General features: G+C 34.1%; 1 protein-coding gene across 1 annotated transcript; it reads right to left on the bottom strand.

Annotated features, from left to right (window-relative positions):
• Nucleotides 1-696: 696 nt before the first annotated feature.
• LOC115455968 (putative glutathione-specific gamma-glutamylcyclotransferase 2) lies at nt 697-22,947 on the bottom strand. Its single transcript, XM_030184808.2, has 3 exons — nt 22,450-22,947; nt 19,841-19,876; nt 697-3,563 (listed from the first exon to the last, which is right to left on the bottom strand). Exons 1-3 carry the CDS (start codon nt 22,645-22,647, stop codon nt 3,057-3,059), a joined length of 741 nt encoding a protein of 246 aa, XP_030040668.2. The 5' UTR covers nt 22,648-22,947; the 3' UTR covers nt 697-3,056.
• Nucleotides 22,948-24,287: the final 1,340 nt, after the last annotated feature.

Below are 24,287 nucleotides of genomic sequence, written 5' to 3'. Positions count from 1 at the left end.
GTTCTTATTGTTCATAATTGGACGTAGATACGCAAAATTCCAAATTGAGCGGAGTATGTGAAATTCGTTCTAGCCTATACCTGAGGTCTATAATTTCAATTAATAAAAACATCTTAGTCAAAATATGTTAGTTTGAACTTTTTATTAACAAAATATAAAATGGAATATCAATGAGCAAAAATACGATTTTAACTTCAATCTTCACTATTTCTAAGGTGTTATTTTGTGGGTTGGATCCTTTTTGCGCGTCTACGTCCAATTATAATTAAAATGAACAAGCTGATCATGAATTTAAAATCAGAATTATCTTAACGCTACTTTGCTCGGGAATTATCATTTTTGATTTACTTCACAAAGTTCTATCCCATTGTCATTGCACGCGGAACATTATGTGAACACCACCTACAAGCGGTTTCCTTCGCGTAAGCGAAGGAAAGGAACAGTGATTTGACTTTTCAAAACAGTGGCATCTATGTGTTCATTTCTCAACTATATAGTGACATCTGTTTTTAAATTTAGAACTATGTCTTCGAAAATTTCTAACAGCGACATCTATTGATTACTTTTTCAACTGTTTAGATGAGAACAGCATGCAAGAAAGCTAGACCTCATGATTGATACTCTTTCATTATCAATTAGGTTTGAATCTGCTCTAACAGTACAGAGGGCGCTGCACGAAGGATAAATAAAAAAATATTGTATTTAAACATTGTATTTGTTAGACATCGCCTTGCGTTTACAAATTCAATTACAAAAAATATGTTAAAATATAGCTAAGTTACACTAATTCGAATTACAGTTATATTTGACGTACAATGTCCATTATCACAATATACTAACAGGTAATCCTTTCCATGCGGCTGACGTCTATTGACGTCCAGCTTGTTAATTATTATCTCACTTATTTTAAGACGTATATTTCCAGCAAAAACGTAATATTTATAAGAGAGCGCTAAAATTTCACATGAAGAGAATTACATTTTCAAGCTAAAATAATAAGGATAACGAAAATAATATAAAAGACATTTCAACCATCGCTTATAAGCTACATAAATAAACATGATTTTTAAAATAGTTTAATCACAAACAAATCTTACATACTATTCTAGATTCATAGCTAATACTTATCAATTTCATTATTTGGTATCGTGTGCGCGAGTTGGTTCTTATTTAAAATAAAACCGTATAAACAGGAAAGTATTGTTTTTTGCCAGCACTAATGTTAGTAAAGCAATATCACTACATAGTATAAAACAAAGTCGCTTTCTCTGTCCCTATGTGTGCTTAAATCTTTAAAACTACGCAACGGATTTTGATGCGTTTTTTTTTAATAGATAGAGTGATTCAAGAGGAAGGTTTATATGTATAATAATAACATCCATTAAATAGTCAGCATTGCACCCGTGCGAAGCCGGGGCGGGTCGCTAGTTTAAAATATATCAGAGAGTAGCACGTTTACAAATGATTACAAGTGCCAACTCATAAAGTTCCTCATCTCACTATATAAGCTATGTTCCATATACATACAATATTTTAAATTGTGCTGCAAAAAAGCAATTTTTAAACAATATTACAAAACAAACAAACACATCACGCATTATCCCCAAAGGGGTATGCAGAGGCGCAACGGGCACCCACTCTTCGTCAAGTGTGTTCTGTCTCATGATGTGATAGGGGCCTATCGCCATATCGGCTACAAATTCAAGACTCCGGGCCGATACTGAGCAGAAATACCCAAATATCTTTTGCCCGACCCGGGATTCGAACCTAGGACCTCAAAGCGCTGCGGTATCGCGCAAGCAGTACAACTACGCCACCGAGGTAGTCATAACAATATTATCAGTTTTGTCTTTTATAAAATCCATAAGATGTATCAATGGCAAATATCTTTCATATATCCAATTAATTAAAACGATACAGACGTTAATATACGTCATGCATGTGTGTCAATCAACAAGACGGATATAGACGTCAAGAGTCCAAGTGACTAGTGTCAAATGGTACAATCGTAGACAAAAGTATGTTATTTTAATGTTCGAATATTTTTTCATTGGTCACGTCTTTTTTCGTAATATTAGATATGTCTTTATCAATGTATTACATTAGTTTGTTACTGGGTCAATTCTTGTAAGTCATTTAGTATTGCTCATGTAGGAAGTTAGTTTAAAGTTGTTATTAAATGTAAGAAAGTATTATTTTAAAAGGTTACATTTTCGTAGAATAAAGTCTTATTTCTATAAAATGTATGTGTCAGGAAATTTATAAAACGCATAATATCTTATTATAAAATGGCTATTTTATATGCTATCTGTACCAAGCTAGGTACAGACTAAAATATTTCAAAACAAAAATATGTACATACCATTATTGGTCCGTTTTCTTTTTAGAAATCCTACACTACACCACTCAAAATACATCCACGTGTTATTTACAATAAAACAAATATTATGGTGCCGACTGTACACTATGTCTTGGATGTTATGAAGAACATCCTGGCGTAATGAAAACACAGCGCTCTATAGTCTATTGTCTACAGACAATAGGACGCCGTACTAAGTTCGTTTCCTAATGCAAAACACAAGGTGTAATCTTTTGAAAATGATTTCATTTTCTTTTAATCTATAGATATTATTTAATTAAATCAATATGAATTGAGAGTTAATAGCCATTATTATATATAATTCACACGAGAAGTTTGAAATTTGTTAAATATTCCAAATAAGAAGACAGTGTAGAAAAATTATAATTTGAAGATGGAGGTGCTATTTATTATATTTCTTTATTTTTTTGGTCAGTGTCCTTGTCATTGTCTTAGTCGAGTTTGAGATATTAAAAGTATATTTGCAAGTATTAAATGCTGCCCAAATATATTTGGTATCTTTCCAGAAATTCACTAATATCAGATAGCATTTTAAATGGAACATCACGTATAGCACACCTAACCTTATTTGTGACATTAATTTGATTACGAACCAACCCCATGAAAGCAGTCTTCCTCTCATAAAGCACACGCGCACCCACATTAAAGCTCAGTACAAATGAAGCCACATTATCAATCACATATTCACGCAGCGTAACTTCTTCTCCGGCACTCTCGACGCGAACTGGTTGCTCGGAACCTTCGCTTCTACTTTCTCTTCCCTTCTTTCCTGAGCCTCACCCATAAGACTTCTAAGGCATATCTTCATATCACCAGCAAATTTCCTAACTAACCTTTCTAATGAGAATAAATGCTCGTCCAAAGCTTCAGGTATTTCTTCTCTCATAAAATCTGCTAATCTTAGGAGGTACTCAGCATTCGGTCCAGACGAACCGTGGCATTCTAGAATTTGCCTAGCTATTTCTGGCAATGGTGCTGCGCCTAACCAATGTTTGTTCTCAGGCACAGCGATGTATAATAATGCATCTTTTTTGTCGGAGCTGGATGATGGCAAGAATGGTTTTGGATAGAAGTTGACTGTGTATATCCTGTAGCCTCCGAGTTGGCACTCTCTGTTGCTGAGGTAGGGGAGGGCTGCATTGTTTTCGGCAGCGACGAGGAAGGCCTTGCCCCACGTAATGCCCTGGAAAGGAGAAAGATTTAGTTTAGTATTTTTTTGTTGTGTAGTTAAAGGATAATAACATATTTTTATTCGCTTTAACATATTTGTAATACATAGTTAATACAATTATAATCATAATTAAAAATATATATCAACTCGTTTTTTATTAAATTTATTAAAAATCGAGTCGTATTGATATGTATGCGAAAATGCTAACGTTGCGTGCGTGAGTACTTGTCAATCGTAGATCTATCGATTTACGGGACAGAGTCTGTCCCGCCGGGACATTTGATCTGATTAAAATGTGCCTAAAATACGGGACGTCCCGGTAAATACGGGACGTTTGGCAACGCTATTGGTTACCCTCAATAAATGTCCGTTAATATTGTCGCGAGTGCGAATATCACAAACATGCCATTACATTCTATCTCCCTACATTCTAGTCGAAAACGTGACAATTCGTGACTGCCTTCAAGCCATATGACGATATTTGTATCTCGTGTTCCAAGACAGATCTCAAGGGTCTTTTGTCGATTATTATAATATTGACATATATGGAGCATTCACTGGACTGCGATAAATATTTCACCTAGGGTTGTCAACTTTGAAGCTGAATAGGTCTCAATAAATAGATGTGTTGCAATCTTAGCGATATGTATGGAATTTTTGATTTGTTTATTTAGAATTCTAATTTCCAATGTTTATGTAATAAATAAAAGAGTTTCGTTTGTATTATTGATTGAACTGTTTCGTAAGCTATTTCAAATACGTATTGAACATCCAAAGGCCACAGACAATTTTTTATGTAATGTTTTTATATGTGCTTTTATTATATAAACTGTGGAGAAATAAATAAACTTATACTGGTAAGAGGTTATAGGTCATCCGCCTTGATAAAATAATAAATTATATATATATATATATATTATAGTATATAAACGGAGTTAGTTTTTAGTAGGAAATTACACGAATTGAAGCGTACAAGAAGACAGAATGTACAGTTTTTTGTTTTTAGAACAAACTAAGCAGTCACAATTAATGACGTTAACAAGGAGGTTGCGTTTATATTTCTTCACGCCTAGGTAGGTACCACCGGAAAGTCTATTTATGCCGCTAAGCAGCAGTGTGTAGTTACTGATGTGTTCAGGTTTGAATAACATTGTAGCCAACTACTGGACATAGTAAGGCTTAACATCTCATATCTCAGGATAGCAAGTGCAGTGGAATACCAAACAATATTTTGTTATTCAAGTTTTTGGATGGTGTTTCTACTGTTTATGGGCGGTCGTATCGCCTACCGTCAGGCGAATGGCAGCTCGTCTCGTCATACAAAGCGATTAAAAAAAACTTTTTAAAATTAAATAGTCATGACTGAGCATACTAACTTAGGGATCAATCTGGCATTACAGATATTGGCCTTCAAAATAAAAACAAGCAACAATCACAACTGCCACCCCTACACAGCAATTGCATCGGGCACACGTCGTTCGCGTGTTCGGTAGATAAGCGGATGTCAACAATTATCATAAAACATTTCTCTTGTTTTCACATATCCGCTTATAAGTAAATCCAAATATTATGACATGAGGATAATCAAGTAGATAATGCATACGTATGCTTAACCTATACATAATAAATGCGAAAGATTCCGATGTTTTATATTCGGATTGGCTGAACGGTTTTAGATGATATTTAGAAAAGAGATAGAGTGGTCTGGAATAGTATATAGGTTACTTTTATCTCGCAAATTTAATTATGGTGGCAAAAGCTAATAATGTAGGTACTGTAATATCTTAAATATGATTTGATATTATATTCCTAATAGTGAGTAACTGAATTCTTAAAGTATTTAAGCTTTGTAATTTTATTTTTGCTTTTACGGTTACTTTTACACCCATTTTTAGAAGCAAGCGATAATATACAGTTTAGAGTTCGAAATATCTTGTCCCCTTAGGTGCATTTTAAACGCGTAGGCTTTCATTGTAAAAAATAATTAGCGACCTATTTTAAGCGGCATAGTGCATCCATTACTTAGTACTTATTAAATTATTACTAAAATTTAATTAATTGCTTTTTATGAAAACAAAAACTACGTCCGCGTACATGAAATTGACGTCATTTCGTAATCTGAAATATAAATCTGCAAAAATCCCACACAATAAACGTCACCAATTGTTTTACATGAAAAATATGTTTTTAAAAACACAAACTTCATATAAAACTGAGGTATGTGATATCAAATTTTATTGTAACTGCCTTCGCGATTTGAAAACTTATCTGATATGAGGTTGAAGTTAATTGTCTAAAAGGTTTGTTTTGACCGCAACCAGCAATGAGTATACTGTATTCTCTTCCGGACAATGTTTTCTTGGTTTATATTCGTTCATTTATGCATATGAATAAATCGACTCCTTATTAATTACTTAACACCTACAAAGTAATACAAAGCATGGCTTTTTGATGTTAAAGAAAGATATATGTAGGTTGCATCTTAAAAAGTATTAATTTATTTATGCATATGACTAAATGGACTGCTTATTAATTACTTAACACCTACAAAGTAATACGAAGCATGGCTTTTTGACCTTAAAGAAAGATATATATAGGTTGTATCTTAAAAAGTATTAATTTATTTATGCATATGACTAAATGAACTCCTTATTAATTATAACTTAACACCTACAAAGTAATACGAAGCATGGCTTTTGACATTAAAGAAAGATTTAGATTGTGTCCTAAAAAAATATTATTTTTTGGCATGTACTGACTTTTTTTTACATATTTCTTGCATTTTTTAACATCCACATTTACTACCGTTACGCTTACTTCTTAATAATAAAAATAAACACACGCACACAATTCAACAAAACACCTTTCTATTAGCTTCCTAAAATCAAAATTTAAACATGGGTAAATCTAAAAATTATTTAATAACATTTATCAGAACCGAGCAAGCTGTTTCGGGTTATCGCTTTTGATGGCCTCAAACCGGGTCACGGACTACACATTCGAGACATGCCACGTGTTAGGAGGAACGCATTTGATGTAATAGCATTGGAGAAGCAAAACATCGTGAAACCTGCATACCTGAGAAGCTTTCTATAGGAATTTCGAGCGTGAGTGAAGTCTACCAATCCGCACCAGGCCAGCGTGGTGGACTAAGGCTTAATCCCTCTCAGTAGCAGAGGTGGCCAGTTCCCAGCAATGGGACAGTTTATAATCATGTGCGAAAAGATTGTAGATAAATAAATCCATTTTGAAGAATATTGCAGCCAGTGTGACTGCCTCGGTGGCGTAGTTGTATTGCATGTCCGGTACAATAGCACTCTGAGGTCCTGGGTTCGAATCCCGGGTCGGGCAAAGTGATATTTGGGTTTTTCTGCTCAGTATCAGCCCGGAGTCTGGAATTTGTGCCCGATATGGCGTTAGGCTCGCCCCCTATCACATCATGGGACGGAACATACTTGGCGAAAAGTGGGTGCCCTAGTTGCGCCTCTGCATACCCCTTCGGGGATAAAATGCGTGATGTTATGTATGTATGTGTAACTACTGGACATAATAAGACTTGACTTCTCATGTCTCAGGATGGCAAGCGTAGTGGAATACCAAACAATACTTTGTAATTCAAGGTGTCGGATGGTGTTTCTACTGTTTATGGTCGTATCACTTACCATCAGGCGAACGGCAAGCTCGTCTCGTCAGTCAAAGTAATAAAAAAAAAATAGCAACATTTGGATCGTCGTTGGTCGTCGTGATCAGAAAAACAGTAAAATAGCATATTTTTGTTACGATAAGCAATCATTAGTTTATCTTGTCGCACATTTAGACATGGATAGTAGAAAAAAATAAAAATGATGCGAGTCATTCTGCGTTTCATTTTTTAATCTTTATTTATTTCGGTGTTTTTATACAGCAACGATAGTCTACTTAAAAAACAGATTGTACAAAAACAATAAAAGAATAGTGGAGATAATTCTATTGTATGGAATTATGAAAGGATGAATATTATTGTAGGGTAATTCACAATTTTTATTACCACACACACATACACACTTAAGCCGATTATTGCCGAAGGGGTCTCCAATAAAATAACAATTATGTAAACTTTACACTCCATAATTTGTAAGTATTGTTTCATTGTATGACCATAGGATAATGTGCTAGTTAACCTTTTAAATATTTTAGTATGAAAGTAATAAATTATTTTATTATTGTTAGTCTAACTTTAAATTACTTTTCAAATTCGCCATTTGTTGTCAGATTTAGCGATTGTTTAGTTTTGTAAATAATGTTGTATACACCTGTGAAAGTTTATCCCCTAGTATAGGAAAAAAAACCGTTAGTGTAACTATTAAATAAATAAATAAAGAGGTAAGCAGAGGCGCAACTGGTGCACCTATTCCGTCCCTTGATGCGATAGGTCGAACCTATCGCCATATCTGGCACATATTCCAGACTCTGGACTGATAATGAATAATAAAGCCTAATATCCCTTGCGACCCGAGAATTGCAATCCAAGACCGTATTAATTTTACCATAGTACAACTACACCACCAAGACAAACCTCATATCGGTCAGAATAAATATTACAATACATTATTATACTCGAATATCGATATTTGTTTAGCCATTAAAATATAAGCGATGATTTTAATCGCTGGCTCTGAAAATGATAACGTTCAAGTTTGTTATGGCAACAGCACTATCAGGTGTCTGTCTGCCAGACTAGATAACACAAGAATAAATAAAAAAATATTAGTGAGATTAAAGTAATCACATAAATGAAAATAAACAAATAATGCAAGACGCTTGCTTTATACTAGAGCTTTGTAATGCGCAGGCGCAAACGCAGGTATTAACGCATACTAACAAAATAATAAAAGGATGCAAAATGTATGCAGGCTAATTGAACGCTGTTCCTTTTTCAAATATCGTGACACATTTATGTTTCAACAAGTTTCAAATCACAACGATTCCTAAGAAGTTTCACTTCAAAAGTAATTTAGGTCTTAAGATTTAGAATACAGAATGAAAACAACGAATATGGAGCATTAGTAATGCTTAATTTTCCTTGCGAAGAAGATAATATGAGAGACGAAATAGACATAAATATGAAAGTAAAACAGGGAAGTGACAAATGTAGATGTGTGTGTTATCATAAGTCTTTGTAAGTCAACTGCTGAACATATGCGTCACCTTAAAAATTTCAGATGGACCTGTCAAAAGAGGCCTGAATTCAGCGTGTTCCCGCCACCTTTGCCAAGATAAAATTAATATAAAATGATAATAAAAATATTCTTTTTTGTTGACGTCATTGAAAACATTAATAATCTTAATTGAACGTAATATGATGAATAAACAAAATATTGACAGCGATATTTTTTTTTTTATCCAAGTTTTCTCCAATATGTTTATGATGTATTTCTAGTAATTTTGTAAAATTTGAGTTCATGGATGCCAGTATCCACAATCGACAATAGCATTCCCAATTGAATACTCCGCAAAAATTTTATATGTAAAACATAGAAACATTATTTTATTCGTGACGCTGACAAGAAACTTATTGATAAGGAAATTTACAGAACATTCAAGATAATTTAGCTGAGACTTATTCACCAAACAATTGAATTCCTTCTGTGACGTCACACGGAATGGTCTAGGATCTGAATAAAAAAGATCTTTGTAAAGGTGCAAGGGAACATGTAGCAGTAATAAGGAAATCGTACATCGATCATTTTGTGCAGTCATTCATGAAATTGGCAATCTTGCTTTATTTGTTATACTTTTTTCATCTACAGAATAAAAATTATTCTTTTCTATTGCATGTTAGGTACTACCTTCTGCATCTTTTATGGCTAATTTTTCTAATACAAATGTGGTCAACAGTTTGGGCGGTTTTAAACTTGGTACTACTGACAAAATAGAAAACTTGTTAAAATTATAATAAAACACAGATCCAGAAGACCTAAAATAAATAAATAGGTTAAGGACACTACAATGATAATATATCCTCTGTTCCAAATCTCAGATTACTTATATTTAATAAAACAGAGCGTGTTTTGTTACAAATTATCAGCATTTATAATATGTCATTTAATGATAATGGTACTAAAATGACCCTGAATAAATCGCAATTTGGCAAAATTGAAATTTATCTTTGGCGTGCGTTTTAAGTTCTATATACTAATTACGTATTACATAATTAAATGGCTGGTGGTAGGATATTGTTATTCGGCCGGATAGCGACCATCGTGCAAAACGTGTAGACGCCATAGTGGCACACGTGAGTGTGTGTGTGTGTGTGTCCGGTTAAAACAGGCCAGCATAATAGTGTCGATTGACAAGAAACAATTATCTCTCGTTGGTCGATTGGATTCCATTTACCATCAGGTGCAGTGGGGCTACTTAGTTGTGTTCGTATAAAAAAGTCCTTGACAATTATTTCAATTTATAAATTACAATGAGCTTAAAGAAAAGAGTTGAACTAAAGCTTTTGAGTACAAAATTCCCTGCCACTATATTACGAGAACCAGGAAAATGAGAAATGTATGATGCATTATCGGATCTCCGAAGCCGTTGTTTATTTTCAACGCAAAGGTCTTTCGATTTATGATTGTTTATAAACAAAGTATTTTGGCTCTTCTGATAATTTGTAACATTCATGCTGTGATTCAGAAGTGTTATAAGGAAAACTGTTATTTAAGTAATTTCCTTATTTAGGAAATTAGGGATTTTGAGGTTGAGGTTTATATTTTATCTGATCTGGATGTATAATCGAACTCATCTATAACAAATATGTGAATATGATGTGATACAACTATACATTATTTCCTCTTCCGTATTTTCTAAAAATAACTATACTCAGAAAACAGAAGGAATTTTTAAATTCATAGAAAATTTAACAACAGATATATTAAACAAAGAAGATGCTCAGCTATCTTTGTGCAACAGGATATCGCGGGACCATCTCGTATACGTCGAAGAAGGCCACCGCGGAGTTTTGGAAGGTATACCGGTATGTATATAGTGTTAGGAACTCGGCTCAATGCTCGCTCGGATGCTATACTCCCGAGCGTCGACATTAGGTCGCAAGACCGGTAAAAGCAACAACCGTTCCATTCGTCACTCCAGTGGCGGTAGCAAAATGTTTATTCCCCGCGATAAAAAAAATTAGTTCAGGGGACCCAATTCGAAAGACAGCATCGACAGCCGTATAGTTAAGAGACTCAAACAATCCCATATTTACCCATACGGCCATCAAAGTTGTCTTTCGATCGGAACACCCGTGGTTACAAAAAGACCTGATCTTATATTGAACTACCATCAACCTCCAATTTGACCAAAACGTACTACACTATAGAATAAAACGATACAAAACCAGAGATCACACCACTTGTCAATTATTCGAAATTGGCGGATGCAATTTCGCTCTCTTCTGAATCACAATGTGACGTTTGCGAGGCCGTTATACCAGAGAGGAACACTTGACTTGAGGATTGAAGGTGAACCCATTGATGAGCCACTTGGACTGGTTATTTATAAATATAACTTGGGGTGTCGGTACAGTCATACAACTAAAACTGTCACTACAACTGATCATTGGCATAGAGAAGTGTAAAATAAATGTATACGGAACTATTTTCGTTTGATTTTTAGGATATGGCATACTTATACTTTTTGAATAAAATTCTTTTATGTATGTTTTTAATTTATTATTATCTGATATTGGGTTTTTCTACTTAGTATCAGCCCACTCTGGAATTTGTGCCCGATATGGCGAAAGGGTCACTACTTATTACATCATGGGACAGAATAAAAGGAAAGTAAGTGCACCAGTTGCACTTCTGCCTAGCCCTTGCGGAATAAAAGGCGTGAGTGTGTGATGAAAGTAGCAAGTTGCTTATCTGAGGGAACGGGACTCGACCGCCTCTTTCTAAAAAAAAGCAACCACGCAAAACTTCGGTCTATGAGCACTGCATGACACATTATTATTTGGCAAAAATATTCAAAGATATTGATATTGTAGACTAGCTTTAGCCTTTGGTTCCGGCCGCATAAAAACCATTTTACGGGATAAATATTTTTTCAGGATAAAAAGCCTAGTTATTAGCAGTAATGTAGCTTCCTTTTAGGAATTTTCAAAATCGATTCATCAGTTCCATAGAGTAGTTGCTAGTCCCTACAAACCTACTTTTCCTTTTTATAATAATAGTATAGATAAATACTTTCTAAATTAATATATCAGGAATTGGCACACAGTGTGAGGGGAAACCCATTATGTCGTATACAAGTGATCATCGGTAAATATCACGTGATGATTTGACGCGTTATTCTGGAATATCAAATATCAATTGACTTGCAAATGTAGACAAACATTTATTTGACAGGTGGAAATCCAGCGACATTTTATATATATTTTTTTGTAGATAACTAGTTTTATAACAAATAATTAAAATATATATCCGTAGAACATAAAAATTCTATGGTGTATACATAAAGGCTTACTATATATTTAGGAATTTTCAAATGTTCTTTTATGAAGCTTTATAATAAGAGGATCCCGTAGGTCAATCTGGAAACTTTTGAGGGAGGTCTATGTTTAGTGGTGGATATCTCGCGGCTGAAGATGATGTTAGTAAGACGAATTATGTAACAATAATAGGTTTTATTAAACTTACACGATTAGAATTTCATTTCAGTTTTACGTCATTTTGTAATAATAAGATTATTAATATATATTTTAATTTAATATAAGGAAGGAATAAGTGTATGTCAAATAAATATTACGAACCCTGAATATAATTTTTTCAGGTTCGAAGCATTTCAGTAATCGACCTTCGATGTATTTTTAAAGACATTGGCATCATTCCAAAATCATTCTTTGTTATGGTGGGGCAGTTTATTACGCATTGCGTGTGCGAACTGAAAGAATGCAGTATCAAGAAAATATATTTGTATATATGTCATAATTAGATATCATCAGCAGGTCAGTTTCGACTACAATACTTTATTCAAAACTCAAGATAGGGCAATCAGCAGGTGAGTTACGGAGATGGAGAAGGGAACAGGAATTGCGAAGATTTAAAAGTTTGACAAAATCAGTGGCCGTGAATCTCTTATTTCAAGGTCCAGGTAAAATTCATCACTCTTGACTTTAGGGAAGTGGGAGCTTGTGGAGAGTTATTTTTGGATTTAGCTTATGATGATTTTTAAATGATTCGTGATGCTTTTAAGAAGGTTTGGAATTATGCCTTATATATACAACTAATAGAAACTTTTACGATTATTTAAAAGTCTAAGCAGTTATTCCCATACGAAAATAGGACTAACATATTTCTTTAGCACGTAGTTTACTAATATGCGGAATTATACAGCTACCATTGTGTGATCAATCTATCGAGACATATATTGCCAAGGATTTCAAATATTTGTATTGATTGTGGCAAAGCCGCTTAAGACAATCTTACTAGGAAAAAATACACTACATTTTGCTGTTAGTTAACGGTACAAATATGCTGTGGTGGTCTTTTTTGTCTCCAACCCACCCTTTCCGAATATCTATCTCAGCTGATTCCTAGACTTTACTAAAAATCTTAAACTTTACACATTTACCTACTATCTCTTCGTCAACTATAGAATCCATTTATCCAGGTTCGGCGATCAACTATAGTCATTATGATTTCTTTATTGATTGTCATCACGTTTTAATCGCAATAACATATCATTAGGTTTGGTCATGATTATTTTGAACGAAATAAAACAAACAAAGTATCTACTTAATATTCAAATCTGAGACGATAAAAATGAACAGAATGTCAAAGTACGTCGAACTTGCTTACAGAAATCAAAATATTTACAATTGAAAAGAATCTAAGCACGTAAATATCTAATAATAGAATTAGAGTAGAATCCAATAAAAATAGCAAACACGAGCGAGAAAGCACGTGCCGATATGAAACTCAATGCGCAGTTACAAATAAATGAGATGCATATTGATTTAACGCGATATTCGCTTGTTTAGGATCAAATAGTCGATAACAACTTTGTAAGAACTGCAATTGAGAGTGCAAACAATGATTTCCACATTACAATTTAGTCCTGAAGGATAAGATCTTTTTAATTCATGAAAAAGAATGATTTTTAATTTGAGATTAACAATCTATGTTTACTTTTAGCTATGTGGTCAAATAACACCAGCCTCGAACCAGGAAAACACAGAAACAGATGTTCTACTGTTCTATGTTAATATCAGCCCTTAATATTGTCCTATATACTGCTGGGATCAACCTCTGCTACTAAAAAAGTTTATAATACCAATTATGTATCGAGATTTTATTTGAGACTATCACCCAAGTCGAAGGTATTAATAAAATTCTTCATCATCCATTATATATTTTCTCTCATCTTCACTCTAATACATTTTAACAAGACAAAGACGTTTAAAGAACATTTTAAGGTCAACGGCGTGAGACATCCAGCGATTCCTTTCTGTAAAATTATTTATTTTTTTAATACACCAACAATAATAAATATTTAGTAATATTGTGATTCATAATCAGTGGAATACATTTATCTGTTGCACCGGGAATTTTTCCTGTTAACAATAATGCCAATATTAAACGTGTTTATGCTTTCTTCGTGGAATATTGCGATGGCAGATTAGGAAATTTCTTATTCTCACCAAGCTGTCGTGGACGACAAAGGAATTTTTATCTAGAACGTCGATTTCTTTATGATTAATGTTAACTATTTCACATAAAAATACGTAATAACCTTATTATAACTCTTTTGCATAGGTGCAGTGGAATCAATTTGCCGTGTTTCAAGCGGAGTGAGGTCCAATAGAATGTCTACAGACGAGACATGATTATCCCTCAGATGTCGATATAATTATGCCGGCCTGTTGGATATACACAGGCTAATCCTGAACGCGAGACACTTTGCGGGCGAATATGAAAATTTACAAAATGAATTACGATTATGAACACAAAGGGATGAATTAAATATTAATAATTGAGACTTATTCAAACCAGGTATTTCCTTGTTGTCCGGATGTATATTGTAAATATAGGTGATAAGGAACAATGCTATTGACAAAGAACCGTTCATTTGTGATAAAGTAGGGCACTACGTTTTTGCGTTTGTCACGTACAAAGTTAATTCAGCGCGGTTACTGTGTTAAGTAAATAACACAATTATTAAGTAAACACATCAAGAGCTAATTGAAATCCTGTTAAATAAAGTGTAGACAAGAGGCAGAAAAGTAAACTTCCTCAAAATAGTAATAGATGAACGTAAATATTTCCGTATAATTCACTTATTTGTTCACCAAAAAAAGTCCTCTTTTCAAAATTGTAGCCAGTGTAACTACCGGACATAATAAGACTTATCATTTCATGTCTCAGGATGGCGAGCGCAGTGGAATACCAAACAATACTTTGTAATTCAAGATGTTGGATGGTGTTTCAAATGTTTACAGGCGTTCGTATCGCTTATCATTAGGCGAACAGCAGGCTAGTCTCGTCATTTTCTAAAAAAAATAAGTAATTCTAACTAAATTTGTTATTTCATTACTTTTATTCAATCAGCCTAAGTGAAACATTAAGGATTTGGGTTAGACTAATGGATTTTCAATTCCGAATCTAATTTACGAAGATGATTATAGTTAACGTCCTAAAATATTGATAAATATTTAAGTACGATTTGTCGTATGAGACTCCGTGTTAATTTTGTGTTCTTTGATTTAAGACCGAGGAGAAGAGATGATTCTAAAAATAAAAAATAACTCTACGCTAATACAGTCTTTTCGTGCTGTTTGTTTCTTATGGCAGAGAATCGAAATCATTTGGCAGAAAGGGCTGTCCATACAATATCAAGAGTCTACTGTATGTAAAAAAACTTTTAACGATAATTTTGGGAGTGAAGACTTCACAAATTAGGGTACGATAAGTGAAAATAGTCCTTAGACAGTAACAAACTATGATGTTGATTATTACTACCTAACACTTTTATCATTAATCATAATAAAACATAAGGTATCATAGAATAATTAGAAAAATAATTCCTTTTCCTCTGACGCACATCATGTGTACACAAAAGAGTCCAATGGGTAAAAAAGCATTCCCACATAACAAAAGCCACTACGTCAAGAATTTGTTATGACATCAAGATATCATAACTGACCATATCATAACAAAAACAAAGGTATAACAATATTTGAGTCAACCATAATGTGAGAAATATTTATCGTATAATGTATAAACTGAGCAGTTATCTTATTGTTATTAACGCAATTTGCGAATAAATTGCTTTATGTTATAAAAAAGATAACGATAATAATGTTTTTTTAAACAAACTGGCTAAGTTTTCGTCTAATGCTATGTATATAAAATAATGATAATACCAGCCCTGTATTATATACTGTCGTATTGTGAGGCACGGGATCCTCTACTATTGAGAGGGATTAGGCCTTAGTCCACCACGCTGGCCTAGTACGGATTGGTAGACTTCACACACCTTCGAAATTCCTATAGAGAACTTCTCAGATGTGCAGGTTTCCTCACGATGTTATCCTTCACCGTTAAAGCGAACGATAAATTCACATAATTTCAGAACAGTCAGAGATGTGTGCCCTTAGTATTTGATTCTGCGGACATCGTCTCGGCTGTCTGTTCTACACACAACTAGGAGATCTTTGCTTTTTGAATGATATGTCCCCTCAAATCCCCAAATGGTGAGTGTCTTACAAGCTTGAGCTTACCGTCTAGCGAGAATAATCAGAAGGAAAGAAGGGAGGTTGGGACGTAATTCCCCAGTTATCTAAGTTCTCTCAAAAATGTACGTTTAAACCATTGGATACAATTAGGATTATTACTTCTGGAAACAAATGGGCTAAAGTGCAGGATTTTCTGTTAATATAATACATTATAGAGCAAATGAAGTCAGCGAAGAGTTGGAAGTAAAGCTGAAATATTGGATTGCTAAATATTGGACTTTCTGTTCAGAATCAATCCGAAATGTGGATTTGTGTCCGATTTATAGCAACAGGCACGCCTCTTTTAGATTTGACTACATAGCTGGCAAAAGGTAAATGTTACCTTTGCTTTTATCCTTCTGTTCTCTTCTTGGAAAAGGGAAAACGGCGTTATAATATGTATGTCTATAAAAGGTAATCAAATTGAATTTAACGCTGATTCTCGGTAAACAATTACGTAATTTAAAAGCATTGAAAATCATAAAACAAACCGAATTTAAATTAGTCGAAATTTGTACCGAGGTTAGTTAGAATAACTCGAACTAATTCAATTAACGCTAAAAGTATGGTCAAGTTGGTTGAAACAACAATAAATGAAGAAAATGACCAAAATTACAAATAAGAAAGATTTTGAAATACTAAATAGATCATGGGCTTACAAAAGTTGATTAGTTTAGTTAATCAGGTCATTATTTGAATCGTTAATATTTAATTATTAATGCGTAAACCCAAATTACAATCTTAGAAGTCATGTGTTTCATTCTGAAGAAGATGTAGGACATTCCAAAGCATAGAAGGAATGAAGGGTCAATAGCTAATCATAGACTAATTGACCAAAACGAAAATACCGATAACCTAAATCTCCAATTAACCTTAGTTTAGTAGTTTAACCTGAGTTAAACGTTCAGTTAGACAATAGTGAAACAAAGGGAGTCATGCGGATTAATGTTTCGAATGATTTGCGAAATTGAAACAATCTACAATGATCATGAACAATCATTTGACCGAATTGCAAAATTCATGGATTGCGGGTTGATTGTCGAAAGATATTTTGTGAAATAAATTACCATCGATGGTAAACGGATTGATGTTCTTTTTTTTATTTCGACGGTTGATCTTACGCACGAAAACATTTGTTTTACATAGCATGTGATTAAACTAGTTTTGATATCCGACGAATAGTAGTTTAAGCAAACCCCATTAGATGACAGTAGAAGAATTATTTGTAAACTCTTGAGCATTTGCAATTAATTTAGATCTACGTAAGGCTTTGAAGAACTTGACAAGAGGATTTTGTTTAATAAAATTATTGGCATATAATAAATACGTTTGAGAAAGACAAAAAACAATACAGAAACACACACAAACTCACGCCTTTTTATCCCCAAAGGGTTAGGCGGAGACGCAATTAATGCACTCACATTTCGCAGTGTATATTTCGTCCCATGACGTAATAAGGGGCGAGCTTGCCGCCATATCGGGAAAAATTCCAGACTCCGAACTGATACTGATTAGAAAAACCCAATATTACTACTCGAAGGGAACAAACCCCAGCACTCAGCAATGCAGTCGTACAACAACTACGTCGCCGAGACACTGAGTAAATAGAGAAATAATTTAACAATGCCAAAACACTACCAAGTTCGTTGTATAAACATAACATTTGTTTTAAAACACAGGGTCGACGGATCATCATGAATTAGTGATAGTCTTATCAAATGTTAATTAAATAACGTGTTTGTTTCGAATCATCTCACTTATGTAATGGGTTCGTTCAAGTATTTAATGATTAATCGATTTTATGTTGTCTTGCTGATATAGCTTTGATGTTTTTTTTACAATTTTACTCGATAGGCCTTTTTTCACCTAATTGTTTCCGCCCACTGTGCGGATGAGGAGTTTCACCTATCTTAGATCCTAATTCTGAGAGTACAACATCGTCACAGCGAGCATCAGGTTGAGGACGTTACACTACATAGCCCTATACCGACATCATCAGCCGCAGGATGTCCACTGCTAAACTGGACCTCCCCCAGATTTCCAGGTCGATCTATTGGAAGCGGCCTGTATTTAGCGACCTTCTACGACTTTTATGAGGTCGTCTATCCACCTCATAGGAGAACGACATAGTATTTTCAAATACCGACATAGTGATAAAAAACCTCACGGTTCTTTCGGCGTACTCCAGACAGTCTTGAGAGATCTTGTCTCGAGATTTTTATATACAAGTACGTCGAAGAATATCCAACCAGCCTACCTATATCTTACTCCTTCAAGTCTCCCTTTTTCATGATCTCCGTAAACTGGCGTAACGTGGATTTGTGGGTCGCGACAACACTAATTATAGATCATTAACCGAGTATAGATTTAAGATAATGGGATTAAAATTTGGGCCAATACAATTTATTACAACCACGTTTAGCGCTGACACAATTCTAAACCAATATATTAATGTGTTCCAATTACGAAATCGACCGCAAAATCTAAATTTGGCTATTAAAAACTGTAGGGGTGTGTATAAATACAGTGATTAAAATAGGCGTTACTTTATAGGGTAACTAATGCCTCGTATCCATTATGCGCGGCAAAAACCCGAACACCGGCTCAAGCGCCAGCCGCGTCTAAGAGCTATTACGCACAGTCGACTGGTCGCCAGCAACTCTGCCGCTCGGCGACCAAAACATGGGCCGAGTTGCCGAACGATCGGCGACTAAGTGCGTATACACATGTATTAAACTATAGACAGTCAACGTCACTGGCGACTGAGTTGCCGGCGATCGACAATGCGTAACAGTTCTAACGAAAGCTAACACAAACATTGCCGCGCCCGAAATCGCCGTTTTTGGAACTCGCCAAAGGGTCTCCAAAGAAGCGCGCGTGCGCTTGATGGTTTTGATTTGGCTCACGTGACAGAGTAGCTTATCGTAGCTGCTTCCCGAGAACTGAGTTAAGGTAGATCGCTTGCCGGTGCAGCAGCCGCACTTTTGATAAAATTCATACCTAAAATGGCTCGTGCGGCAAGTGCTCGTGTTGCCGCACATGAACATGACGCGCGTATCTGCCGCGCGTAATTGGTACGAGGATTAACTGCTATTATTTGAATTACTGTCAGGACTCAGCCTGATTTTCTTTTATACCTTTTTCATAGTCTGAATTTAGAGATCAAATGCTAATTATTGTAGAAATCGAGGTGCGGTATACCCAATATGGCGGTATCTCTACATTCAATAGCTATACATTCGAATGTTAATGTCATACAACTGTAAAAAAACTCTTGCTCTTTATCCGAGCAGTCTATGTCACCCTTTGATATTTGCCAAATTTTAAAACTGTCCTCATTCTTCCACGTACCCCGCACAGTATTTTTACTTTATTTGTATTTTCACCTCAACGTACAGCCTTCGCACAACCATACAAATCATTAATCTACCTATTCACTTAGTTCGATTCCTAATCTTTTATTACCAGGAATATGGTGTTATGTTTGGATATTCCAGTTTTAAGACTTAATCCGTTACAATGAAGATAAATATATAATACTCACTTCCTTGTCTTCAATCAGTGTGGCGACTCGACCGGGCTGCAACAAAAGTTCTTCGTTATTTTTTTTCATAACAGACTAGTCGCATATGGACGTCATAACATTATTAATGTTGTTTATTCGTCTTGTCAATTCATGGAAACAGGTCAATATCCCTAATCTGTGCATACTGTGAATTCTACCTACATTGCCAATTATCAAATCAAAATACCCAGAAATTTTGCTCGCTTGAATGTCGAATAAGAATCTGATTTCATAGCTTATGCAATAACTAACAAGGCGGTAGTATGAACGAAGTATCAATGAAGTTGTAAAGAAAAAATATGCTTCGACCAGCTAAAAAATGTACTACGCTCGAATTCTGCCAATGAGTCTAATTTGATTACAAATAGTGGAAATTTCCTACTGGGAAATTATAGACAGTATGACGTCCCAATTTTGCGTGGGATGTGTTACTCCCACTGTCATAAATGGGATTAACGTAATAAGACGTCGTGTGTCGTCTTTTCCCATAATACGTAAGTAAACGTCATAATGGGCTGAATCAAAGAAGGAAAATCCGTACGAAATTTCTCATTTTGATTTAGTTGCAATTGCTGTTTCTTTGTTTGATATCTTTGATCATAAACGCCTTGGGTAGTGTAGACCTAATTTCTGCCAGAGGTTGGAAAAATTTTGGGATTCAAAATCTTACTGATTTGGGAAAGCCCTTAATTTTTTTAACAGCAAATGATGTTATGTATATCTTGTAGATACATTTTTAATAGGCAATTAAAGTGCATAAAAGGACAGACTTGAATGAAAGAATTGTTGAATGCTAACAGCAAATTATGTAGGGTGCAAGACTAAAACAGCAATTCTGAGCACACCAGAAGAGAATTAAGACAGTGGATATTTGAGATGGAGCAGCAAGGGTAGCTACCCTAACTTTGCAACAAAAAAAACCTTTTTTGACAATATTACGATCTGTATTAACAAATTATCAAAAAACAACACTTATAGGGATCCAAAGACTATAAGATAGATAACTAGGGTATATTCCCGGTTTAATTTCTATCTTATGATTTCTTATTTAGATTTGGCTTTCATCCAAGATTAAGGTTTATTGTCAGAGAAAAGTTCATTGTCACAGATTTTTTAAATTATTAAATAAAAATCTGTGTATTGCCCTATTACAAAAGCTAATAATAAGCATTATTGTAAAACTATATTGATGTCTCCAAAGTAAACTATCTTATCTGAAAAAATAATAAATGAAGATTTTTGTATAGTTTATAGTATGTAAATAAGGAAATGCTAAAAATGTGAAAATTGCTAATTTTTCTGATACAATGGTTTACTTAGAAGCCATCAATATAGGTAAAAGATAGCTCATCTCATGTTGACCGGAACAGCATTTCTTAAGGTGGTAGCTCAAGGTCCATTTTCATACATTTTGTTTCGGCTTTAATCTGGGTAACTAAACAAGTATTGGCAAGTAAAGAATTTAAATTCACGTCTAGTTAGTGATTAGTTCTCGCAGTTGAAAGAAAAACGTAAAATAATTAATAATCATGGATATTTCGGCCTTTAAAATTTAATATGACGAAATTTTAAAGGCAGAAATATCCATGATTATTAATTATTTTTACATTTTTCTCAACTGCGAGAACTAATCACTAACTAGACGTGAATTTAAATTCTTTACTTGCCAATACTTGTTTAGTTACCCAGATTAAAGCCGAAACAAAATGTATGAAAATGGACCTTGAGCTACCACCTTAAGCAGTTTTTTATTCATTTTAGAATGGAAATAGCTTTCTCTTCAATAATGATAGTAAATATTTAAAACGCAAACAGTGCAAAAATAATTAAAAATATAACGATGAATCATATTGAATATACCTTGAATGTATGCCAAAAATTTACTGGCAAAAGTAATGTCAAGGTTTTTGTTATTTACATACACATTTTTACAATACTCTTACGAGTTTGTAAACCTTCTGATTTCTGTTATTTATAGGTATATCATAAGAGTACAATATATTGTAGTAAAAGTAACATCTGTAACTAAATGATTTAGATATTCCAAGTTTACACAATCTAATTCTTGAAAAGGTTTCAATTATAACTACCTCATTTTAGGAACAATAATCCTCAAATTTCTAAAGTTATGAAGCATAGATTAACTAGGTCTCCTCTGGTAAGTAGCTAAGTACAAGACACTTTCAATGTGTGAGTAAAATATTGATAGGTAATGAGTATTATCACCAAAGTACAGCACATAAATAAACCTTAGAAAATAAAATTAACTCTAAAATACAGAGACATGAATGTTCCTAATAATTTAACTAAGAAAGTTTTGAGAAGCAAATATTTATATATGTAAATTTTACACACAGATATAAATATACATTCACCACACCTACAAAATTGAAACTGGCTTTAATCATTGCATCAGAACATCTGTTCAAATGTAAACATATTGTTTAAATATTGAAACAAAACAAACACAATTGTTGTAGGTCGCCAACTCGTTTACTTGTAGATAAAATTCCTTTTTCAAATGTTTCAAAGATAATAAATTAAATAATAATGAAATTAAAAAAAATATGTGGGTGGGTAAAACTCACCTTTCCTTCAGTCCCGCGATGAGTGGTGTTTCCTTGCCAAAATCGCCTCGAAAATCCTTTTACGTATCCAGTGACGGATTGTTTGTATTCAAATCCAGGATTCCAGCAAAGGGAACCGTACCCAAATATCCAAAAAGGTTCCTTTTTTGTCTCCTGTCCCTCCATGTCGTTCCTTTTTATTTCTTCTACGTTGTTCATTTCAGCTTCTTACGTATTTCACTAAAGTGTTCTATTTTCAAAAATCACAGTCGCCGATCGCGGTGTTCACTGTTCACAATTTTAAATAATTAGAAAGTGAGGAAAGCGCGGTGTGGATTTACGAATTATCACAGATTATTTTTAATAATTCCTAACTAACTTGCGATTCATTGTTCATTTAAGTAATGCACGTTAATGAAAATTAAACTAACGTTATAAATGTACGGAATAAATTAAATCTAACACACCACCCATAGCTATGTTCTTAAACAGACTGACATTTTTTGAGCTCGATTTGACAGTTTTACAAGTTTCTGCGAAACTGGGCTGTCCGTTCCGTTTCGGTTTACGAAGCATTTTGTGCCTTTGAAATGTATGCAGCTATATGGTAAAACGAAGTTTAGTTGTTTTAATTAAAACATTTACATCTAAACTAAAAAATAAAATTATTGTTGATATTTATTATGGAAGAAATCTTTGAAATTTATCATTGTTAACTCACAATTTTATTAACAATTTTCACAAAGAACGTGCGTGGCACAGAACGCATCAAGGCCATCCACTCTTCCCACTGCAACTAGGTTGGTCGTCAACCAATCACATCAAAGCATAAAATTTTAAAGGATCTTATTGGGCGTTCATTGCATGATGCAACATTTGAAATTCTTTACAGAAGAGCCCATTAAAAAGTACCGCAATTTCGGACCTTTTACTATCTATGGACGTATTATGCAATTTAGTGATAATTAGGCTGTTTGTTTATTTATGAAATATATGATAAGTAAGTAAATAATAGTATCGGACAATAACACGCTTTATTTATTTTCAAACAGAAGGTCGACGTTGTAGTATTATATGTTCATTTTATTTTTAGAACAGTTGTTTATGGGGACGAATTATTATGAAAATAATATGTAGTATAATATCAGCCCTGTATTATATACTGTCCCATTACTGGGCACGAACCTCCTCTCTGAGAGGGATTAGGCTTTAGTCCACCACGCTGGCCTAGTGCGGATTGGACTTCACACACCTTCGAAATTCCTATAGAGAACTGCTCAGATGTTTTCTTTCACTGTTAAAGCGAACGATTTATTTACAAAGAATACACACATGATTTTAGAAAAGTCAGAGGTGTGGGCCCTTGGAATTTGAACCTGCGGACATTCGTCTTGGCAGTCTGTTCCACACCCGACTAGGCTATCGCCGCTTTTTAATGATTGATGTGTAGTATCTAGTTTTAAATACAACGACATTATTATGTTCCAAAATATACATTTTTTGGGGGCTCACGGATTATTGATATATAATTATTTTAAAGAAATACCGTTCGGTGGCACAAAACATATTATAAGTCGGTTTAAAACTAAAAGTCTGCAGACTTGATATCCTTTCGCAACGTTTCAAAAGTTTCTGAGAATTGCGTATTTATATTTATAGTAATATAGAAGTTGCCGCAGTCCACACAACCGATGTAGGACTATAGAAAACTATTTTTATTAAAATTGTTCCAAAAATTACGTATATCTGACATTGTTGGGTAACCTAAGGACGTATTAATAGATGCTAGTCAGTACTGTTCTGAAGTGCGATATTAGCCGTGACGTTGGTATATTGTAAGTTGTAACTTATATAAAACA

This window comes from Manduca sexta, chromosome 6 (genome assembly GCF_014839805.1).
Source record: "Manduca sexta isolate Smith_Timp_Sample1 chromosome 6, JHU_Msex_v1.0, whole genome shotgun sequence".
NCBI classification, from domain to species: Eukaryota; Metazoa; Arthropoda; class Insecta; order Lepidoptera; family Sphingidae; genus Manduca; species Manduca sexta.
Note: the sequence above shows the minus strand (reverse complement) of the source record. Positions and strands in the feature narration are given on the sequence as shown.